The sequence below is a fragment of the Drosophila albomicans genome, chromosome 2R (genome assembly GCF_009650485.2).
Source record: "Drosophila albomicans strain 15112-1751.03 chromosome 2R, ASM965048v2, whole genome shotgun sequence".
In the NCBI taxonomy this organism is placed as follows: domain Eukaryota; kingdom Metazoa; phylum Arthropoda; class Insecta; order Diptera; family Drosophilidae; genus Drosophila; species Drosophila albomicans.
This window is the reverse complement of record NC_047631.2, coordinates 12234720-12255718: the sequence shown is the minus strand read 5'-3', so window position 1 is coordinate 12255718 and position 20999 is coordinate 12234720. Positions and strand designations below refer to the sequence as shown.

At 39.2% G+C, this 20999-nt stretch overlaps 1 protein-coding gene across 4 annotated transcripts in view; it reads right to left on the bottom strand.

Annotated features, from left to right (window-relative positions):
* Positions 1-558: 558 nt before the first annotated feature.
* Positions 559-20999, bottom strand: part of LOC117574839 (hemicentin-2) — a 137859-nt gene continuing 117418 nt past the window's right edge. For 2 of the 4 annotated variants that reach the window (XM_052007820.1, XM_052007821.1), the window contains exon 16: positions 559-2313. In XM_052007820.1, coding sequence (XP_051863780.1) covers positions 772-2313 — 1542 coding nt within the window. In that variant the 3' untranslated portion in view covers positions 559-771. Of the gene's footprint in view, positions 2314-4381; positions 4510-17105; positions 17418-20999 lie in introns of those variants that run through there. The other 2 variants (XM_052007823.1, XM_052007822.1) reach the window with 2 other exon arrangements.

Sequence of the window (20999 nt, the reverse complement as noted above, 5' to 3'; positions counted from 1 at the left end):
TGAAAAGTTGCGATTTTGTACATTTATATATAAAGATATTGGATGTTTTATAATTTGATTTGCATGCATCTTGTATCTTATACATTATGTGGTTATATATAATTTTTGTTTTATATATATGTATATGCATATTACTTTGTTTTATTTGATTTTCTCTTAAAAACTGCTCAACTGCTTTGTTCTTGACCTGTTGCGAAGTTCATTTCGATTTATGAAATTCTAGCGAAATGGTAATTCAGAATAGGCCTTATTCGAATTTCACAGAAATTTGTATAGCACAATTTTCGGACTTGCATAGAATTATTGTTTTCTGATGCTCCGAAAAGTACGCATTAAAGATTTCAGTGAAATGTGAATTGTAAACATTTCTTAATAATATTTTTTTTTATTCGATTAGTTAATTTTTATGAGTGCTGGCAAATTTAAGTCCAATTTATGGCGCATTAAAATATCTTTGGGAAACTTTTCGCATTTGAGAAAGAGTTGTTCATCATGTATGGCGGGCGGGCGGCGGGACAAACTACGCTCAATCCTCAGCTGTGTCAATCGTTATCGTTATCGGGGTCGTGGTCGAGGGGAATCAGGGATACAATTAGTCTACAAGAGCGTCGCCTCTGCCAAGAATTGAAGCAATAAAACAGTTATTCGAAAGTCTTTTTCTTGTTGTTGGTTTTGTCGGAATTTCAGTCATATAACAACGACAAAATGAGGTGAGTGTGGGAGCGAAGGGTGAGCAAAACAGGGTGATTTATATACAGGGTGCTCCACCAATTACACCGCTGCGCTATGCTCCGACCGTCGGAAATACTTACGAGCCTGCACATTGAGATCGTCGAGCAGCAGCTCATTGGATGATCTAGAGCGTTTGGGAAAGATAAGAGCATTGCGCAGCGGCGTCACATGCGCCACATTGGAACGCGGCTTGGGCGGCGGCACTGGCGGGGCACGCTTCTGTTTGTGCGACACACGTTTCAGTTGCCGCACAAAGGATTGACTCAGGGTCGAGCCGCGATTAAAGTCTTCGTTCAATTGCGGCTGTGCCGCATATTTGTGCAGCGGCGTTGGTGTTGCCACCGCAGCCATTGCTGCCGCTTGTTGCAGCTGCTGCTCCGAATTCGTGCGCTTGCCGCTGCCCCCCGAGCTGCTCTTAAGGCGCTCGAAGAGATTGGTCAGCGTGCTGGAGCGCTGTTGAAGTGGCGGTGGCGCTGGTGCCGGATACTTTTGCAGCGCCGGATGACTGTGCTTTGGCGTACGCCCCGCGCCGGCTGTGGTGGGCGTGGTCGAAGCTGTTTGAGCTCGGCTGGCAAATACATCATCGTCCAGTTCGCTGAGACTGACCAGCATATGCTCGTCGTCGTACAAGTCATCGGTGTTCGTAATTGTGTTGGTGAAGGTGCGACTGGTGGCCAGTTCCTGCTCTTCACTTGCCTCCTCCCCCTCTTCGTCGTCGTAGCGTGCAAATATCTCGTCAAAGGCCGCGTTCACAATGTATGCCTCATCCTGCAGCTCCTCTTCGCTGGTCTGCTGTTGTTGCTGAGCGCGCTGACGTTGTGATAGCAGCGTACCAAAGAGATTCTTGCGATAATCCTCGGCTGCAATGCCGCCGTACAGTGGCTGCAAATGTTCGGTGGAATGTGCCGTGGTGGCAGTCATTGGGGGCAAGTTGGCCAATTGGTTGGCCAGACTCTGAGTGCTGCAACTGTTTGTTAGCTTGCCAGGTGCAGGATGTTGTTGCTGTGCGACGTTGTTGTTGCTGGTTAGTATGCAATGTTGTGCCTTTGCCAGTGCCAATGTCTGTGCCTGCAGCTTCTGCTTTTGACGTTGCATGTGCTGCACCCGCTGCCGCAATTCCTGCGACTTGCGTTTCACTTGACTGTATTTGCTTTGGCTCGTGTGAACGTTGCCGTTGCTTTGGTTGCTGTTGATATTACTGTTGCTTTGGTTGTTCGTGTGCAGCTCATACTTACTCTGCTCACGGTCACGCTCCTGCTCGGCCTCGGCGAGTCGACGCTGCAGCGCCAACGTTTCAAAGGTGTGCACAACACTGCCGACGTGTGTGCTAATCTCCGGTATGCCCAGGTCACCGCTAAACATGTCACGCTGATGTCGCTGCTGTGTCGACAGCAATTCGCCACCGCCGCGCACATGTCCATGGCCATGGGCGTGGCAATGGCGGATGGGCGGCACAGGACAGTGTTGAGTATGAGCAGCGGCGGCAGCACAGGGAAATTGCTCAATGAATTCGGTGGCTTCCTGTTGCCACAACAGATTGCCGAGTTCATCGTGGCCGCTGGCGCTGGCAACTGTTGACGACTGTTTTGTGTTCATGTATGTATGTGTTGTGGGATTTGTTGTAGTTGTTGTTGTGGTTGTTGTTGTTGTTGTTGTGTACGAGTTGTTGGCAGATATTTCAAGCAAATTGTTAATGAAATAAATAAATAAAATCTGATTAGCCAAGGGTCTTTCAAGAAAGTATTTAGAACGACTTTTTTTTTTGTTGGTGAGCTGAGGGGCCAAGAGGGAGGGGCTTGGGGGTGAATGGGGTAAATGGGGTAAATACTTAATGCTCTAGCCATATCTTAAATACATAATAACTAGTTACGCTTAGCATTGCTATATACACATGACCACATTGAACAATTAATCATTTAACTTTCATCTTTGGTTTCTTAGTTTTGTTTTTTAACTGTTTTTGTTATCGATTTTGTTAATAGCTGATCTTATGGCGTATATGTTAAGTGTTAATAATAATCGTAATAATGTTTCAACTCATTTGCGAGCTCTGCATATTTGGAAATTCAACTACCAGCTAAATTATTTGTATAGACTATTTAAGTTTCTAATTCATTTAGGCTAAATTCCGGTTTCTTCTTTTTAATGTAATATATTTATAGATTATTTTTTTGGTATTGGATTTTTGGTTTTTGTTGTGAAATATTTAAATAAAACAACAACACAAATCCGAGCTGCCCACAGCACAGAGCAGCAGTGTGTGTGCGTGTTTGTATGCGTGTGAGTATGGAGAGCGCAATTATTCGGGGCGCACAAAAGTATGCTACAAATTGTTGATGTTCAAGCTGTTGCGTATACGCAATTGTTTTGGCGCTTCAAAGTATGCTACGATTTTAATGCCACAACTTAAATGATAATCAAATCGAAAATTGCATTTGAGTGGGCGTGAGTGTGCATGTGTGTGTTTGTACGTGTTTGTGTGTGTGGGTGCAATTGATGTGGATGTGCGGCAACAACAATTTTTGCAGCTGAGACAACAATTGAGGTGAGTGTGTGTGTGTTTAAATTGGTGGTCTGTAAGTATGTGTGTGTGCTTTAATAATAGTTATTATCAAATGGTAAACTATCACTGGAGCTGGAATAGTGCTGTTGTGGCGGTTGCTGTGACAGCAATTGATTGTTGCCGTTGCGTTTCATATGTGGCTGCTGCTGCTGTTGTTGTTGCTGTTGCTGCTTGTTGTTGCCGCTGCTGCTGTTGCTGCACTTTTGCTGCTGCTTGTGCAGCGCTTTAAAGTCATCTTGCGACTTGCTATTCTTAGAGCTATGCTTGCTCTTGTGACCCTTGCTGTGTTTTGTGTGCTTCAAACTGTGGTGTTGGTGGTGTGAGTGTTGTTGCTGTTGTTGCTGCTGCTGCTGCTGTTGGTGAGGGTGGCTGTTGTGTTGTTGTTGTTGTTGTTGTTGATAGTGGTGCTCAATGTGTGCTATGTTGCTGCTGCTGTGATAGTGTGGATGCTGCTGCTGATGTTGCTGCTGCGACGTGTCGCTGGCGGTGCCGCTGCTTCCGTAACTATAGATCTGTGACTTTGACTGGCTACGATGCGTATGCGGATGCGAATGTAGATTTGCCACGCTATAATGCTCGGGATCGAGACTGTCGAAGGTCTGCAGATAATGCGGATTGATCTGAGTGCAATAATCACTGCCAACATCTGTTTGTTGCTGCTGCTGTTTGAGTTGCTTGCGATCAAGCGTATTGTTGCTGCGCACAGCATGGAATTTATGTGGTTGCTGCTGATGATCGAGCGAATTAAAGTGTTGCAGATGCGTCATGTTGTAGTTCAAGTGTTGATAATGCGAATCGGAGTTGTGTTGTTGCTGTTTGGCTCCATTTTTCATGGGCAATGGCGGTGGTTGTTGCTGTTGTTGTTGCTGTTGTTGTTGCTGTTGTGCATTCGGTGATCGTCGGTGTGTGTTGCTGTTGCTGCTGCCGTTGCCATTCGATTTGAAACTATTGCTGCCACTGTGCAATGTCAGACTGTTGCTGCTGTGATTGCTGCCATTATCGTTCTTCGTTTTGATCGCAATAAAAGTGTTGGGCAACGGCGGCAATGGTGGAGTGCCGGTTGGTGTCGTAATGCTCGTCGCTGACGACGAGCAATTTGTTGCTAATGCGGCTGCGGATGCTGCTGTGGCTGCTGATGATGTTGTGGTGCTGGCCACATTAAGTTCCCGCTACGCGATGTGATGGCCGCCAAATGTGCGCAGCACTGGCACGCTCTGATTGTGATTGAAAGTAGTTGTTGGTGGTGCGTGTTGTTGGTGTGCATGTTGTTGGTTGTTGGTTTAAACATATAGCAATTGATTGTTGTTGTTGTTGTTGTCGGTTGGTGGTGCGTGTTGGGTGTGTGTTAAATGTGTGTAAAGCCCAGTTGTTGTTGTTGTTGTGGTGGTGGTTGGTGGTTGTTATCGGAAAATGAAATTTCAGAGCGTAAAAAGAGACGAAAAAAGGAAAAGAGTAGATACTTATCATATAAGTCGTGTATGAGATATATATAAATTGATTGCTTATCTGTAACTTGTATGTGTGTTAGTTTATTACTGTGTGTGTTCAAGTATTACTGTATTGGTGTCTTCTGCTTTATATTTTCTTTTTTTTTTCTTTTAGTTTTTGAGTGGTGCGTCAGTTTGTTTTACGGGGCGGGTGGGTAGGAGAGAGACACGAGTCGTGGGCGTGTCTCTGGAGTTGGATTAATAAATATGTATATATATTTTTACTAACTAATTGATTAGTTGCAAGTGCTTAGAACAAAGTTGTACAAAATTGTGAAAAATATTAATGGAAATAAAAAGAGAAAAAAAGTAATTTCGTTAATTGCTTCAAGCTACTGTTACACTTTACACAGACATAAAGCACGCACACACGCTCACAAAAATGCACAGACATACATACATACATATATACAGCAGATTTGTGGACTGGCGAAAGTAAAGCAAAGTCCTTTAGACATTATCCAGATGAGATAAATTCCAAGCGAGGCCAAGCGAAATTTCATGCATCGATGCGGCTGCTACAGTTGCTGCCACAGCCACTGCTACTGCTACTGCTGCTGCTGCTGCTGTGGCAGACGTGGCAGCATCAAGTGGCGTGTAAAACTTATTTAATTCGGCAACGGGCCGAGTTGCCAGCCAAGCTGCAGTCAGCACGTTGCAAATGAAGCAGCGCCCAAAAAAGGAAAACAACAAAAAAAGGATGGCAAGTTGCTCGACTAGCACATACCCTGCACATGCACACAGACAAACACACGCTCAATCATAAAATGGCATGCAAAAGTAGACGTGCAGCAATAAAATTATAGCTGTAGAGAAAGTGCTTAAATATCTTAATAAACACATTTACAAGATGCCAAATTGCAATCAGGACAATAAATATGCATAATTTTAAATTGTTGTTTACTCTCAGAGATATTTCTTTCGGCTACTCGCTTTGGAGTTGCATTTCACTGGGTATTAATAAGAGAGAAAGAAAAAGAGAGACAGAGAGACAGAGAGAGGGAACTGCGCGACGAAGAAAGCTAATTAGCCGGGAAAATTTGGAAAAAGTGAGCATAAGTTTTAATAAGAAAGCGAGAGCTGTGCGCTAATGCGTTGCAAAATGAGTGGGGCGTGGCAGTGGCAGCGCCTTTTTAAAACTTGCCATATTAAAGTTTTTAAATAAAGCGCAACGCAGACACGCGTTATTCGCCCGCGTGTGTGTTTGTTAAACACTGTATGTGTGGGCAGAGAGAGAGAGAGAGAGAGAGAGAGGGAAAAGAGTGAGAGGTAAATTCCACATTTAAATTTAAAAAGTTTTGTTGCGCGGCCTTTTGCGGCACGAGGCACTTTGTCTTTGGCAAGCTGCAACTGCCACATGCCGTTTTCTGCATAGTCAATAACAAATGCTGGCGACACTTACACACACACACACACACACATACAAACCGAAAGAAGCATGAACACTTTGGGTGGGCTAAAGAAACTTTCATTCATTCACTCAATGCGCACTCAAAGGCACTACATATGGCACTTGGGGCAACTTCGACGGCGGCATATAAAAGTTGACAAGCGTTGACATAATTTTACACGCAATGACAAGTTGAAGGAGCCGCAGGATGTGCCGCCGTCTTCGTCTTCGCCTTCATCTTCATACATGTATATGCAACACTCAAGTGAGCGTAAGTAAGTGCAACCTCTAGCTGCCCCTGCCCCACTGTGAAGCTTGAGACGCCGCAAAGTGCTTGCTGCATTTTCTGCATCATTTACTAACATGCGCACATTGATGGAAATTTAATAGACTTGCCACATAATTGCGGCGCTTGCAATTTATGCTTGACTGCTAATGATGGATTGCGGATCTTGACGTTGATCCAGTTATAAGTTCAGCAGCTGCAAATAGCCGAAGCAAGAGAGAGCGGACATTGTGTCGAAGGTAGAACATTAGATTATCAATGGCTGGCGGGGATTGTTGCAAGTGAAGTGGGAGTCGAGGCGAGGCGAAGCGACATCATCAACAGCCGGAAGTGACTGTGTCGCTTAACGGTGGGGCAAGCGACAAGCAGCACAGCAGCGTTACGGAAGTTCAACTCAGTGCCACAAAAATTTGAAAACTTTGTAAACAAAACTTTTGAGCTGTGCACTTTGCTGCTGGCGCGAAACGAGACTACGAAGCGAAAGCAAAGGCAAAACACCAGGCGACGATGCGCAGGACCCTTTACCCTAAAAAACAACAACAAGACGATGTATATACCTACATCTATCTATATACAAATGTATATACATATATCTCTCCCTTCTGTATCTGTATGTAGAGCAGAACATCCTGGCAGTCGGTCTGCTTGTCAGCAGCTGCGGAAAGTTTGCCACACGGCAAATGGTTGTTGCACGACTTGTGCTAAACTTGCCTCTTCAGTAGCTTAGCAGACAGTAGTATTGTGAAGACCCGAGGGGAGCGGGGTGTCATGCAACTACAATGCTTTCATCAATTGTCCAGCGGATGTTTGGCTCAGCAGTCGTAGTCGAAGTCGGAGTCGACTGAATCGCAGTCGTCTCGAGTCCTGACAGTGCTTCCGCCGTTCTCTAGTCGACTTCCGTGTGCCACGACTACACCCCGAACTCCCGCTGCCCGCTTCCCGCTCCCCGCTAACCAAACGCTGATCAAAGCTAACTGCACTTTAAAAATGGCAGCCAACTCGAATGTGCCACAATAAGCAGCAGAAAGAAAGCTGCTTTGTAAATATTATACCGAAAGAAGAGAAAAGAAAGGAGCTGCTGCATTTTGCATTTCATTTGAGGAAAATGCAGTAAGTTTTCTCCCCCATCCCCGTTCTCCACCGCACACTCCTCGCTCGTTTTGTGTACAATTGTAATAACTATCTCAGCGAGTGTTTGAAATGCGTTTACCCGAAAACTTTTACAGCTGCCAGTGCAAGAATGTTTATACTTTTGCATTTTTGTGTGTGCGACTTCTGCTGCAACTCGACAAAGTGCGCGGAGTGTAAATACAAAGTGGGGGAGGGAAGGGAGGGTGAAGAGAGGGGGAACTGCCAGGCACGTACTTCAGTTAGTTGTAAATAAAATGTAAATTGTTGTTATTTGTGCAAAAGAGTGTTTGCGAGTAATATTTACTTGCAGCGCACAAAAGTATGCAACACTTTTTTCCCGCCAGCAACCTCTTTGCATACGTAATATTGCTCATACCTCACGTTAGCCCGCAGCTAGCAATTAATGCGTGCGTGTGTGTGTTTGCATTGCCCGCAGCGCAGGCCAACAGCAATCGGCATCAAGCAAATCACAATAAATTGCAAAAGCCAAAGCCAAATGCGAAAACTGAAAGCTGAAAGCCCTTTTGTGGCCTGCAGGCGACGTGAGCGATGTATTTCTATGGGATCTGCAGGTGTATGCGAGTGTGAGAGTGGTGCGGTCATATCATATGCTCGTGCTTAAATTAAATGATTAACAAGGTTATTTACGGCTCCCGCTGTAAGCCAAATGTGTGTGGGCAACGCTGACAACATGTATTTGCCGCTAGACAGCGCGCGCAGTTGTGGCAATAATACGCACACCTGTGTAAGTTTCGCTGCTTTTTTTTGTTTTTGTTTTTATTTTATTGTGCGAGTATATGTGGCACAAATAATGCGGTCAATATGAGGCCACAGCTAGCGGCGTTTCAAGGGCAAGCGGAAAGGGATGCGGAAGCAGAGTTTGTGGTTCTTGTTGCTGTTGTAAAGGTTGTTGTCGGAGCCGCTTTCAGCACGTAAATTGCCGTGTCCAGAGCGAACGGTCAATTGCTTTGCTCAAACAGACGACAGGCTGCGGTGCTTGTTTTGTTTGCTGATTGCGCAAATATTTGCGCAGGCATTAAACGCAGAATTGATGGCCAAACAGAGCTCTCTCCGCCGCGGCGCGCGGACGGAGTGAGAAGGTGAGGGCAACACCAAACCGGGCCGGCCGCAATATAAATTTAAATATTAACGCCGACTTAACGGCAATGAGTCGCTCGGTTTTTGTTTCAACCTTCGCTGACTTCTTGACCGCCGCCGCCGCCGTCGCCGCTGCCACCACGAAGCGAAGCGAAGCGTTTGCCTTAATGCTAACAGCCTCGTTACGTTTTATTGCATGCACAGTCGCAGGATAAGTGCGAGTAGCCAAAGGACAGGAATACTCCTCTGCGTCAGGAATTCTGTATAGTCATTACCACGCACACGAGACACGAGCCACCAAAAAAAAAAAAGCACAAGAGAGGAGAAAAAGGTACCCGAATTGTGATTATGAACACAAATTTGCGCTTAAATTGTGGGGCATTAGTTGGGCGCATTTTTATTAAAAAGCGCAAACTCATTAAATTTTATTACAAGTTAAATTTTTCAATAAGGCTGCCAAATGCTTGCAAAACGCGCTAAACGTGTAACTTTAAGGCCAATTAGCTGGGCTCGACCTGATAAGAATAATGCTGATAGAGTTGGCATAACCAAAACCTCTTTGCGGCCAACTAATTGATTATTCAAACCACAGTAAACATTTATTTTGATTGCTGTAATTATTTCTTATTGATTTGAAAAGGAAATAAATACTTTTAGAGTGAATGGCGCATTGTATTTATTATTACAATATCAATTTCAGATTGCAGATTATGGATTTCTATAATTGTTTGTCATTTAAATTTGATGCCTGGCTTTGTAATTGTGCAATATTCGCACTGCAGTTGTCTAATTAATTTATGATTAGCCTTATTTATGCAAATAGTTTCAAAATATAGACGGCTCAATATACCAGATTTCAGCCAAAGTAACTAAGACCCTTATAAGTAGGCATTTTTGCCCATACAAAAGTATTTCTTTTATAACTTCGACAATTTTTATCTGATCGCAACCTTCAGGAATCATAAGTACTATAGTTATTATTATATATACCAAAATTCGCAACTCTAGCTTTAAAATTACGCTTGTTATTCGATTTTTTTGATTTGCGGGGGCGGAAGTGGGCGTGGCAAAAATTTGAAACAAACTTGATCTGCGTGCAAAATAACAAATGCTGTCGAAAAAAAATTATAGCTCTATCTCTCGTAGTCTCTGAGATCTAGGTGTTCATACGGACAGACGGACGGACACACAGACACACAGACACACAGACGGACAGACGGACATGGCTATATCGTCTCGGCTGTTGACGCTGATCAAAAATATATATACTTTATAGGGTCGGAGATGCCTCCTTCTACCTGTTACATACATTTCCTGCCGGCACAAAGTTATAATACCCTTCTACCCTATGGTCTTAGTCAAGTCCGTAGAGCCAATAGTTTAACTCCTTGCATCTGCTACTAGTTTAGTCATTTAATCATTAATTTAGTTAAGCTTTAGTTTAGTTCGCTTAGGTTTTTTTTTTTCTCTCTGAGTTGCTTCAACATTCGAGCAATAAAATGCAAATTTGTGTTGTGCTCCGTTTAAGTAGATTAAAAAATAAAAAACACCTGCAGATGGTGATACTCGCTGCACAAATATACGAATATAAATTACATTTATGGTCCCCCTTTTGTTGAAAACTTGAGCGTGCACACCTATCCAGCACACACACACACACATATATATACACTCTCAGATATGTATGTGTAAGCTCTTGCACTAGCAGCAGGGCACATACTTAAGCCCCTTCTTATGAAGCATGCCATTTATGACATCCGTGCACCGAAAAGAAGCAGACGAAAAATTTTACAAAAAAAAAGCAACTGATAGAGATAATAGTGTGCAGAGATATGCAGCTAGCAAATACCCTATAAATATGATTTCCAATAAATTTCTATTAAATTATGATGAGCTTAAAGAAGCTGCTATAGAAGTTTATTGTGTTGCAACTATGTTTATTATATCTATACAACAAAAATCGACTATCATCGAGTATAACTGCAGCATTGCATGCACCAACCCATTAAATGACTATAGCGTATTAAAAGCTGAAGTATGAAAGAAAAAAAAAACCGAAGAAGCAGCTAGAAGAATGGTAACGCATAAAAACCATATTAAATGCCTTACTCTCGGCGCTATTGTTTTTCGGCTTGTCTGTGCCAGCGTCTGGGGCAGGACTACGACTACGAGAGTATGAGATGGGTTGGGTGGTTTTTGGGTTGGCGGACGGCTTTCGTTTGTCATCTTTTAATGGTGCAATTAGAGCACACCAAATGCGTTTGCTGAAAGCTGAGCTGCGGTTGCTGCTGCTGCTGCTGTGGCTGTTGCTGTTTCTGTCGCTGGCATCATAAAGGATTTTTAATAATAGCGCCAAATTACAATAGGCAGTCGTACACACACACATACACAGACATACACACTGCACATGTGCGTTATCTGTGTGTAGACACAAATTGCGTATACGCCGTGGCACTTTGAAACAAAAGCCACGACAATGCGAAGTTGATGTTGTTGTTGCTGGCGTTGTGTGTGGCCAGGATTTAGCTAGGATAGTGGGAGTATCCTTTTTGCAGCTGTCTTTGCTTTGGCTTTGGCTTTGGCTTCAGCTTCAGTTTGGGCTGCCTCCATTTCAACTTGTTGTTTGTTGTAATTTGATGCGCCATTGTTTGCCGCATGCGTTTTTCATTGTCTCCGACGACACTTTAGTGTCAGTTGAGATTTTCGGTTGTTGTTCTTATTGTTGCCGTTGCCGTCGTTGTTGTTTGCTTGTTTAGTTCCTTGGTTCTTTGGTCTTCTGGTTCTTTTGCTTATTTCGTTGTTTGTTTTGCAAGCTTCTGGTTTTTGCGTTTACTTCTCGCTTATATCGCCATTGCTATGCAATTTTGTTGTGTAATTTATGCGCTTATTGTTTCTTCATTTTGCATTTTGCATTTTACATTTTGTGAGTTGTCATTAGTTTGCCTGAGCATGCGGCAAACGACGATCTGCCACAAGCGTCAGCTGCAGAAATTTATTTGTCCAACTTGCAGAACGCCCTTCAAGCTCAAAGTTTTTCCCCCAGAGCCGCAAGTTCATTTTCTGTTCGCTCTAATTCGGTTTAAATAGCCAAAAGGCTATTCATCTTTTTTTTTTGATGAAGTAAATGGCGAGAAAATTCAAGAAAAATGTAAAAATGATTAAAGACAAAGCGCGGCAACAAGCCGGAAAAGAGTTGAAAGTCGAGTCGCCAGCTCAATGAACTCAATGCGGAAATGTGAATGCAATAAATTATTGCGGTGCCGAATGAAGCGACACACGGCTCATGTTCAGGGGAAGCCGAGAAGAGAAGAGAAGGGAAGTCTGGGAAAACATAAATCCTTTCGGAAATTTATGGTGCGTTGAACTTAAAATGAATACACAATAAAATGTTGTATATGCAGCAGCGCAATGCAACCAAGATGCCGCATCCAAAGTAGAATACAGTGGCAAAAACGGTTTGCTGAGGGCGTAAGAGAATACTGAGAAAGAGAAATGGAGTGTGTGTGCGAAAAACAAAGGACACACAGGAGTAACAATAATAAAATTTATTAACGTTGAACAATTTTGCATTTCCTGCCCAGGGGCCAAGCAAATGATGTAAGAAAAGGTCCCCACAAAAGATGTAATAAAATTAATGCTACGCCATTATATTTTATATGCTTGCATATGAATGTCCTTATAGTTATACATATATGGTACGTGTGTGTATCGATATGTGTGAGTGTGCAATGGGGCATTCAAATGGCGCTGAAATGCGTTAAATATGAATGTGCACCATAAGCATGTAATGACAACTGAGAACTGGGAACTGAGCCTGGAGACTGGACATGAGAAATCACATCAAATGTCTTTTTCTCGGCTTATCATTAACGATTTTGACACATTTTGATATATAGGGACAATAATTCATTTTCGTATTGCATATTCGAATGCGAGTTTTGGCACTCAAAATCAGTTCACGTGGCGTATGAGCAATTATTCATTATATTACGGCATACTTACTTTTGTTTTATTCGTTATGCTGGAAGGCTGAATTTGCTTTGACGACATTATAATAAATTTTAGTTAGGGATGGACATAAACAAACAATGAATGCAAACCATATGAGGAACTTTGTAAGATCAATGAATATCGAATGTATGACTCTTTAAAAACAGCCTTAAACAATACCTTTTACTTATTTCAAAAATAATTATCTGAATATAGTCGAATATTGTAAATATATTAAAATTTTAACTTTGCTAATTATGTTTTCTCAAATTTCGAATTAAATGCACTTAAATACTCAAAATATATTTTTCAATTTTAAATAAATGTTTTTTTAGAAATTTAAATTCTTTGACTTTTGAAATATATATAACATTTAAATCAAGTATCCTCACATGTTATTGCATTCATTATTATCGAGGTTTTAACAATCTATCTTTACCCATTCAAGGATAAATTCGTAGAAGATGGAAAGTTCAAAACGGTCAAACTGTAGTCATAGCTCAGAAAGAACGAACACATCCGTTAAGATTGAAGATCATAGAACACATTCGAGTTATGCAGTCATGCTTGAGAGAAAGATGCGACAAATACATTCAGAGATATTCAGAGATGGTTTCCCCCAAGTCAAGTTGAAGCGATTATTATACTAGATCGGTGCATAGGTAAGATTGTAAAATTGTGAGTGCTTCGAGCAAATTTGGTGCATATTAAGAAAGTTGCAAGTGATGCGGGGCAAGGGACTGAGAGCAGCGACTTATCGTGCAACTAATAGACGGAGGCAGACGGGGCAAGTGCAGTTTTTGGTGGCATTGTGGAAATTATAATTAAACTAAGTTGAAACTCATAATTAGTGCACTTAAAACTAAAGTCAATGGAACTTTTTTTTCGGTGTGTGTGTGTGGGGAGAAAAGCTTAAAATAGCTGGAAAACTGAAACCAGCAAAGGAAATAAAATATACATTTTTATATTGTGCTGCAGGTGAAATTGCTTAATTAAATTGCTGCTAGTTGTTGTTTTTTTTTCTTATTTTTTTTTGAAAACTATTTCGAAACTTAAATTATATTTAAAAAGTTCTCAAACTGTGCTCTGGCTAGTTTCACATACCCGAAAATAACGAAGAATAAAAACGAACAAAAAAATGCAAAATTATAAAACAAATGGGAAACCAAATTGAAATGCAAACTTTGGTATATGCAAATTACATTTGGGGGTGCACATTAGAATCGCTAAGGGTGTTAAATTTCACGGGTAGTTATGATGACTGAAAAAGGCTACGATGCAATTAAGATAAAAAACAAAAATGAAAACGGAAACGAAAAGAGAACAAAACAACCAACGAAATTGTGTGAGACGGGCTGGTGCAACGAGGGTCGGCTTTTGTGCTAATATTATTCTAGCTATTGTAGGCAGTGTTTCTCTGTGTGTGTGAGTGTGTTAGTGTGTGTGGCATGTTGCAAGTCTCTGTGGAGCATATTAATTCATTAACGAAACTTAAATGGCATGTGAAATTATTAATTGCTGGCTTAATTAATTTATAATGAGTCTGGCGGCAGCGGCTGCGGCAACAGCTGGCTGTGCCTGGTCATCAGCCATAAGCCAGAGTAGATCACGCCGCATTAAGCATACGCCATGTGGTGCAATTGTAATGCATTTGATGAATGATCGTGTAAAACGTAAAACGTGCCAATTAGTGTAAATCGATGTGAGTTTATTTTGTAGGCTAATAATACTGTACAAAAGTAGTGCGCTCTAATTGAAAAAAGTATGCGAATATGTGAGTTTTTCTCTGTGTGTATTTGATTGTGTTTAATTGCCTACTTATTGAGGAGGAGGGCGAGTGTTTTTAATAAATGTGTTAAGAGTGTAAAGTGTGTGTGAAAGTGTTTCTGGGTGGTGTAGAGTGTGTGGATATAAGTTTCAAAGAGTTTACTTTCTTGTAGGATCTCATTTAGCGCGTTCGCTGGTTATCACAGAACATTCAGTTAAAAATTACAATATGCATTGGATGATGCGTACACTAGATGACTAATTCGTAAGTATATATATATATGTATGTATATATTGATTTCGTATAGGTTAATAGGCAAATACGTATATGGTATACAAGTTCAAGTATATAAGTATTAAAATAATTCGATATGTATTTCGATCAAAGTAAATAAAATCCAATAAAACGTTCGTATAGTAATTAGTATATATATATATTGTACATACTCCGGGTTGCACCACAAAAACAAATCATTATCATAATCAGGTTAGCTCGAAATTAGCTTGGTACAAGTACAATTATTATGTTATGCTTAATTGTTCATTTTTTTTGTTTTGGTTTTTTGGTTTGTGTTTTCTTTTTTTTTTCTTTTTTTTTTGGTTGTATCGTTTTGTAATAGTAAACTTTATGCGCAAATCACGATCATCAGCAGAACGAACGAACGAACGAACGAACGAAGGAACGAGGGAACGAACGTAGGAACTTGGGAATTTGCAGCAAATTTCCACACGTTCCTTACGTCTATATAGATATATATGCATGTAGCCACATATATTTATATAGTGTAGTTAGATATATGTAGTTAGATATAAATGTTTCAATTCAATGTACATATCAAAGTAAAAATTCAATCAATTCAGTTCATTCGCTTATTATTACATCATCAAAGTTCATCAAAAGTAAGAAAAATAATCATATACATAAATATATATTCATTATTATTTAGATATATGTATAATTCATATGTTTATGTGTGTGTATATATATATATAGTTAGTTAAGGTCAATTCATCAATCCATATCAATTAAACAATTTACATATATGCGTATATATAGAGAGAGTTAGAGAGAGAGAGAGAGAGAGACAAGAGAGGAAGTACATTTTGGGGGCGCTCACCAAGTCCACATAAAGCAAGAATTTAAGAATGTGAAAATCAAAAATAATTAAGGTTAAGTTCGGTTTGAATTTGAGGGGCATTTATACTATCCAATAAATTTGAATAAAATAATATATAAATTGTGGAATTCTCAGGTCTCAGATTTAAATTTACATTGTTAATATTCCTGCAGTCACATAAGTGAAAATTAAAGCATACTTTGAAGGGCTTTTCAGGGGCGGAGCTGGGGACAACGCAGAACATAAATTATACAAAATTAATTATAGCTTCAAGTTGAATAAAGATAATTCGTATATGCAAGTTAAGAACATTTGCCAAAGTGTGAGTGTGAGTGTGAGTGTTTGATGTGTGGATTTGTGTTTGTGTTTTCAGTTTGTCAACGATCTCTACCTGCATCTCATGGCTTGCTGTAAACTTGCGGGATATTTTTGGGTATTTTTCGTTGTTTGTTTTAATTTGTAATACAAAAAGAAAACGAAGGAAAAAACGCATTGTACAATCAACTAACAGTGGGAGCGCACAGAGCCTTAAAAATTCATAACAAATGGGGCAGCACTCGGGCCATGAATAAATCAGAACTGAAAAACAAAAAAAATTGTTGTATTGTTTCATCCATACAAAGAGAAAATTATCCAAACATTTGCACAAGGCACACACATCGGCAAGGTGGGATACGAATGCGAATGCGAATGCGAATGCGAATGCGAATGCGAATATAACGAATAAAATCGATAATTATAATAATAATAATAATAATAATAATGCGCAATGCAATATTAATGGAAATTCAAATTAAAATGTATTAAAATACACACACGCGCGCTTGTTTTCATATTTTTTACTTATTCGTTTTTTCTTCTCATTTTTATTATTTGTTATAAATTTTGTTTTTATATTTCCATTGTGTAATGCGGTACTCAGTTGCATCTGCTCTTCATTCATTTCCATTATAAATTAGTTGCTCTGCATTATCAATAATTATCATATAAATATTTGTGTAACTTATTTATTTATTTGCATGGGTTTCTTTTTTTGTTGTTTTCGGTCTTTTTGTTTGTTGAACTGCTTGGCAAACACAATTCGTGAAGAGATTTTCTACTACATAAAATATATATAAAACGTTATAAATTGCAACTATCTATGTTAATCAATTATGCTAAGCGTTTTGGGATGCACTTAGGATTTGTCATGGAAATTAATTAATGCACAGCTTTAACTACATTCAAAGAATCGCGTGTCTAATTGAGCTGAAGTCTGGGTTCTAAATAGTTCTCAAATTCATGTTAAAAATTGCAACGATTTCGGCTCCTTTAAATGCATTTTAATTCAAGTATTACAAGCTTGCTAAATAAAGCTACGAAATATAGGAAAATGATTGGAAATCGATCAAAGTTTTAACATGAATATGAGAAACAGAAAGGAACAAATGCTAAACTGACTTTGAGTGTACATATTTGGTGCTCTTTCTATTTTGATTATAGTTGTTGGCTGTTTGATTGATTTAATTTATTCGCAGAACCATAATAAAAACAAATGAAAACATACATAAAATGAATAAGTTTTATTTAATTTCAAATTATTGAGTTGCTTTAGGCGATTCAGTTGCAAATAAATAAAGGCATATTAATAATTTTATTTTATACACTTAATAATATAAATTAAATACAAAGTGCACACATTTACATTGCATTTTACTTGAGATTCAAAACGTCATCACCATCCATATCATCATCATCATCATCATCATTGTGATTAATCATTACAATTTTTCGTGCCAGATTGGCCGCCAGGCTTTGTAATTTCAATTTTAATTGGGGTCTGCAAACACGCTGTCTCATATATCTTTACTTTAAACTAAAAGGTATATCATATATGTAAATGTACGCTCAATCATTAAATTAAAACATCGATTAAATTGGTATAAATGTATGCAGATAAGGTTGTCGTCTTCAATTACTTATAATTAACACATGTAAATCAAAACAATTAACCACGCAGAGCGACACATAACAAACATAAAATGTACTTCAACCGAAACAAAACTTTTGAAAATGTATGCAAAATTTGAGGAAAAATTCATTGCGTTTCATACAATATCATTGCAAGGATGCAAACAGGTTTGTGTTTACCTACGTTGAGCGCCAAAAACGAAATTAAGAGTGTTGGAAAAATACACACAAAACAAAAAAAGAATTAATTTCAACGTGCCTGGTGGGATTGTGTTTATCGATGATGCAACACACTGAAATTTTTTTTTTCAATTACACTCATTAACAAGAAAAGTTTAAAAATACGTTTAATGTGTAACGAAATTATTTAACACAACTTTTTAGAAGCAACCTGCATCGGTCTTTAAATATTTTCGTGGACAAGAATATTTAATCTGATAATGATCGAGCTATTGACCATCTTTGTTAATAAGTGTATTTTGCACTTAAATTTATTGAGTTGTGTGAAAATATTCATTCGCTTTAAATAACATTCTGCACTGGAGAAAAGGAAACCAATTTTTATGGCTGACAGCAAAAAATGAAATTATAATAATTGCACTCTATATGCATTCAGTGGATATTTATATTTGTTGCAATTTTCTGTTGTTTCTGTGCTTTCGTTTTTTTAATGTTTGCATTGCGTTTGATTTGTTTGCACTTCGCGTTTGCGGTTGAAGCTGCGGGTTGGCATCTGGGTGGAAGTTTTCAGTTCATACTTTTGGATTTTAATGCAATATCTGAACTCGGCTTTAATTGGTTGTAATTAAGAATTATAATTAATGCACTGTTACCGAGTTGACAGCGAATGGAATGAGAATGTTTTTTTTTTGTTGTTCTTTTTTTAATACATTGCATAAGGCAATTAAACGTTAAATGAAATGTACCAATCGAAGTAGTTAATACAACTTTGGGAAAGTGAAAGTGAAAACTCGCAGTTTTCTTTCAAGTGCTCTTTTGCAATTTGCTAATTTGAGTGTGTGTGTGGGTGTTTTATGGTGAGTGTGCCAATGCATGTGTATGTGAGTCGTGGGCATGCGAGTGTGTGTGTGTGAGTGTGCATATGTGCTGGCCATAATATGCAAGAAAATACCTGCAAAAATGCTGCTGTGGCTGCTGCTCGAGTTTATGCCATAAGACGCGGCATTAAGCCAAAGTTGAGTTTGACCAACAACTTTCACAACTCGTACAATTAATTGGATTATGCGATTAGCAGACAAGATGTACAACAAAATGTAGCTCAAGTTGCATCAAGTATGCGGCAATAGCTCCTGCATTTTTCTAGCATTCTTCAAGACCAACAACTGCCAACAAGTGTCGAAAGTTGGGCATAAATTTCTGAATGGAATGGCAAGTGGCAACTGGCAGCTGGCAAGTGGCTGCTTGCAACATCGTGGCATTGTTTGCTGCAAATTGTGTAATGATGCAATAAAATGCTTTTGTTGATTTCTGCGTTTAACAAATTGGCCAAGAAATGAAAAAGCGACTCTTTTGCCTTTGCTTTCGCCATTGCCATTGCCATTGCCTTGGTTTGTCTTGGTCGAGGCGTGGCCAGAACTTGAAGTTTTGTGATTTATGCACTGATAAAGTTTGTGGTGCGTGTCTCGAGTTGGCTGACGTGGCGTTTATTTATGAGACTTGTTGGTTTTTAAAGGCACAAACGCAAACAAGAACGGAAAACACAGACGAAAACAAATTGTAAGCAATGCTGTTATCCTCCAAGGATTAATAACAATTCATTGCTGGGGTTAATTGAATGCACAAAATCCGTTGCGCTTGCCCAAACAGACAAATTACAATCACGGCAAAAATAAAAATACGAATATTCTACACTTGTATGGAATGAAATGAAATCACATACATATACACACCCACATACTCATCACACACATGATGTACATGACACGACATGCTGCATGAGCCGGAGGAGGAAAACATCAACAAAATGTATGAAATAAACAAACAAATATAAATATTTAAACATAGTGTAAACAAGTTGTAAAATGCAAGCAGAGGGCAACACACACACACAACTCTTGATGTCCCTCAGTTTTAGAATGCTGTGGAAAATACTTTTGGGGGACGGCAATCATAAAAACTGAAAAAGGGGGAAATTCTTGGCGGCATATACCGAATTTTAAGTAGGCACTAGATTTAGTTACATACGTGAGTGTGTGCGAGTGTAGAAGGAGTGTGTTGTGGAGCTTTATGAAAATAAAACAAAAAGTTACAAATTCGGACGCACAACATTTTTCTTTGGGGGAAACTTTAAATAAATGTGGCAAATGTTTAGGTAGAAAAAGTAAATGCTTGCGGTTAACAGTTCATGTTGTTTTTTTACACTTTCTTTTTATATTTTTGTTTATGCGAGAGTTGCCAGTCGCCAGGACTAGAGATCGTAAAACATGCCTCAACGCAGAGACAGCAAAAAAGGAATAAAATGTATAAACATAAAGATAAATACAATGGAAAAGTAAGAGTTGTTGATAGTCAACAAGCGGCAAACAAGTCGCATGTTGCAAGTTGCATGTTGTACAAAACTGATAGCGTAATAGACGCTGTTAAAAACGCGCGCGACACGCGCTCAAATCGCGTGCAAAGCAGGCAAAAATGCGAAAGGAATTTCTCGAGGTTCTCGGGGAGAGGTGGTAAATTGTGATTTTGTTTGTTTCGGTTGCTTATTACACACAGAAATAAATGTAATGTTATTGCAAAAAGAATGTGTCAAATGAAACACAACACAAACAAACAGTAACAGTAACAGAAACGGAAACAGAAATAAATTTGAATTAAAAGAATGCACACAATGCCATGGAGCACATACATACATACAGACGAAAGTTAGAATACGAAAAACAAGAATTACGTTCTTGATAGTGTAAAGTTTTTGGGTTTCTTGAATGCGGTTTAACTGGTTGGTTACTTGCTTTGATTTCTAAATGTTTTACATGGTTTTCATTATCAATATATCTTTTTTTCAGGATGTGTATGTGATTGTGTCTGTTATCAACTGGAATCTCGACGAAATCGAAAAACTAATATGAAAAATATAATTATATAAGTATAAGTTTAAGTTTAAGTTTAAGTATGAGTAACATTAACATAAACTAAAATTAACATTAGCACATTAAATAATAGAGAAATATATATATAGAGAGATAGAGAGAGAGAGACGAATGCATCAAGATATATCCTAAAGTAAGAATACTAAGTATCAATACGATTACTTAATTGAATTGTGTGCAGCTAAAGCTGCGCTTTTTGGTTGCCTGTTATGGTTGTTATAGTTGCTGTTGTAGTTGTAGTTATTTTGTTGTAGTTGTTGCAATAAGAGTACTTAAAACAAATGTAAACACGAAACATAGGCTTAGGCATAGAAAATGGGGGGAAAAATATGGAGCATCGCCTTCACTTCACATAAGAAATATTATATACGATATAAGTTCAA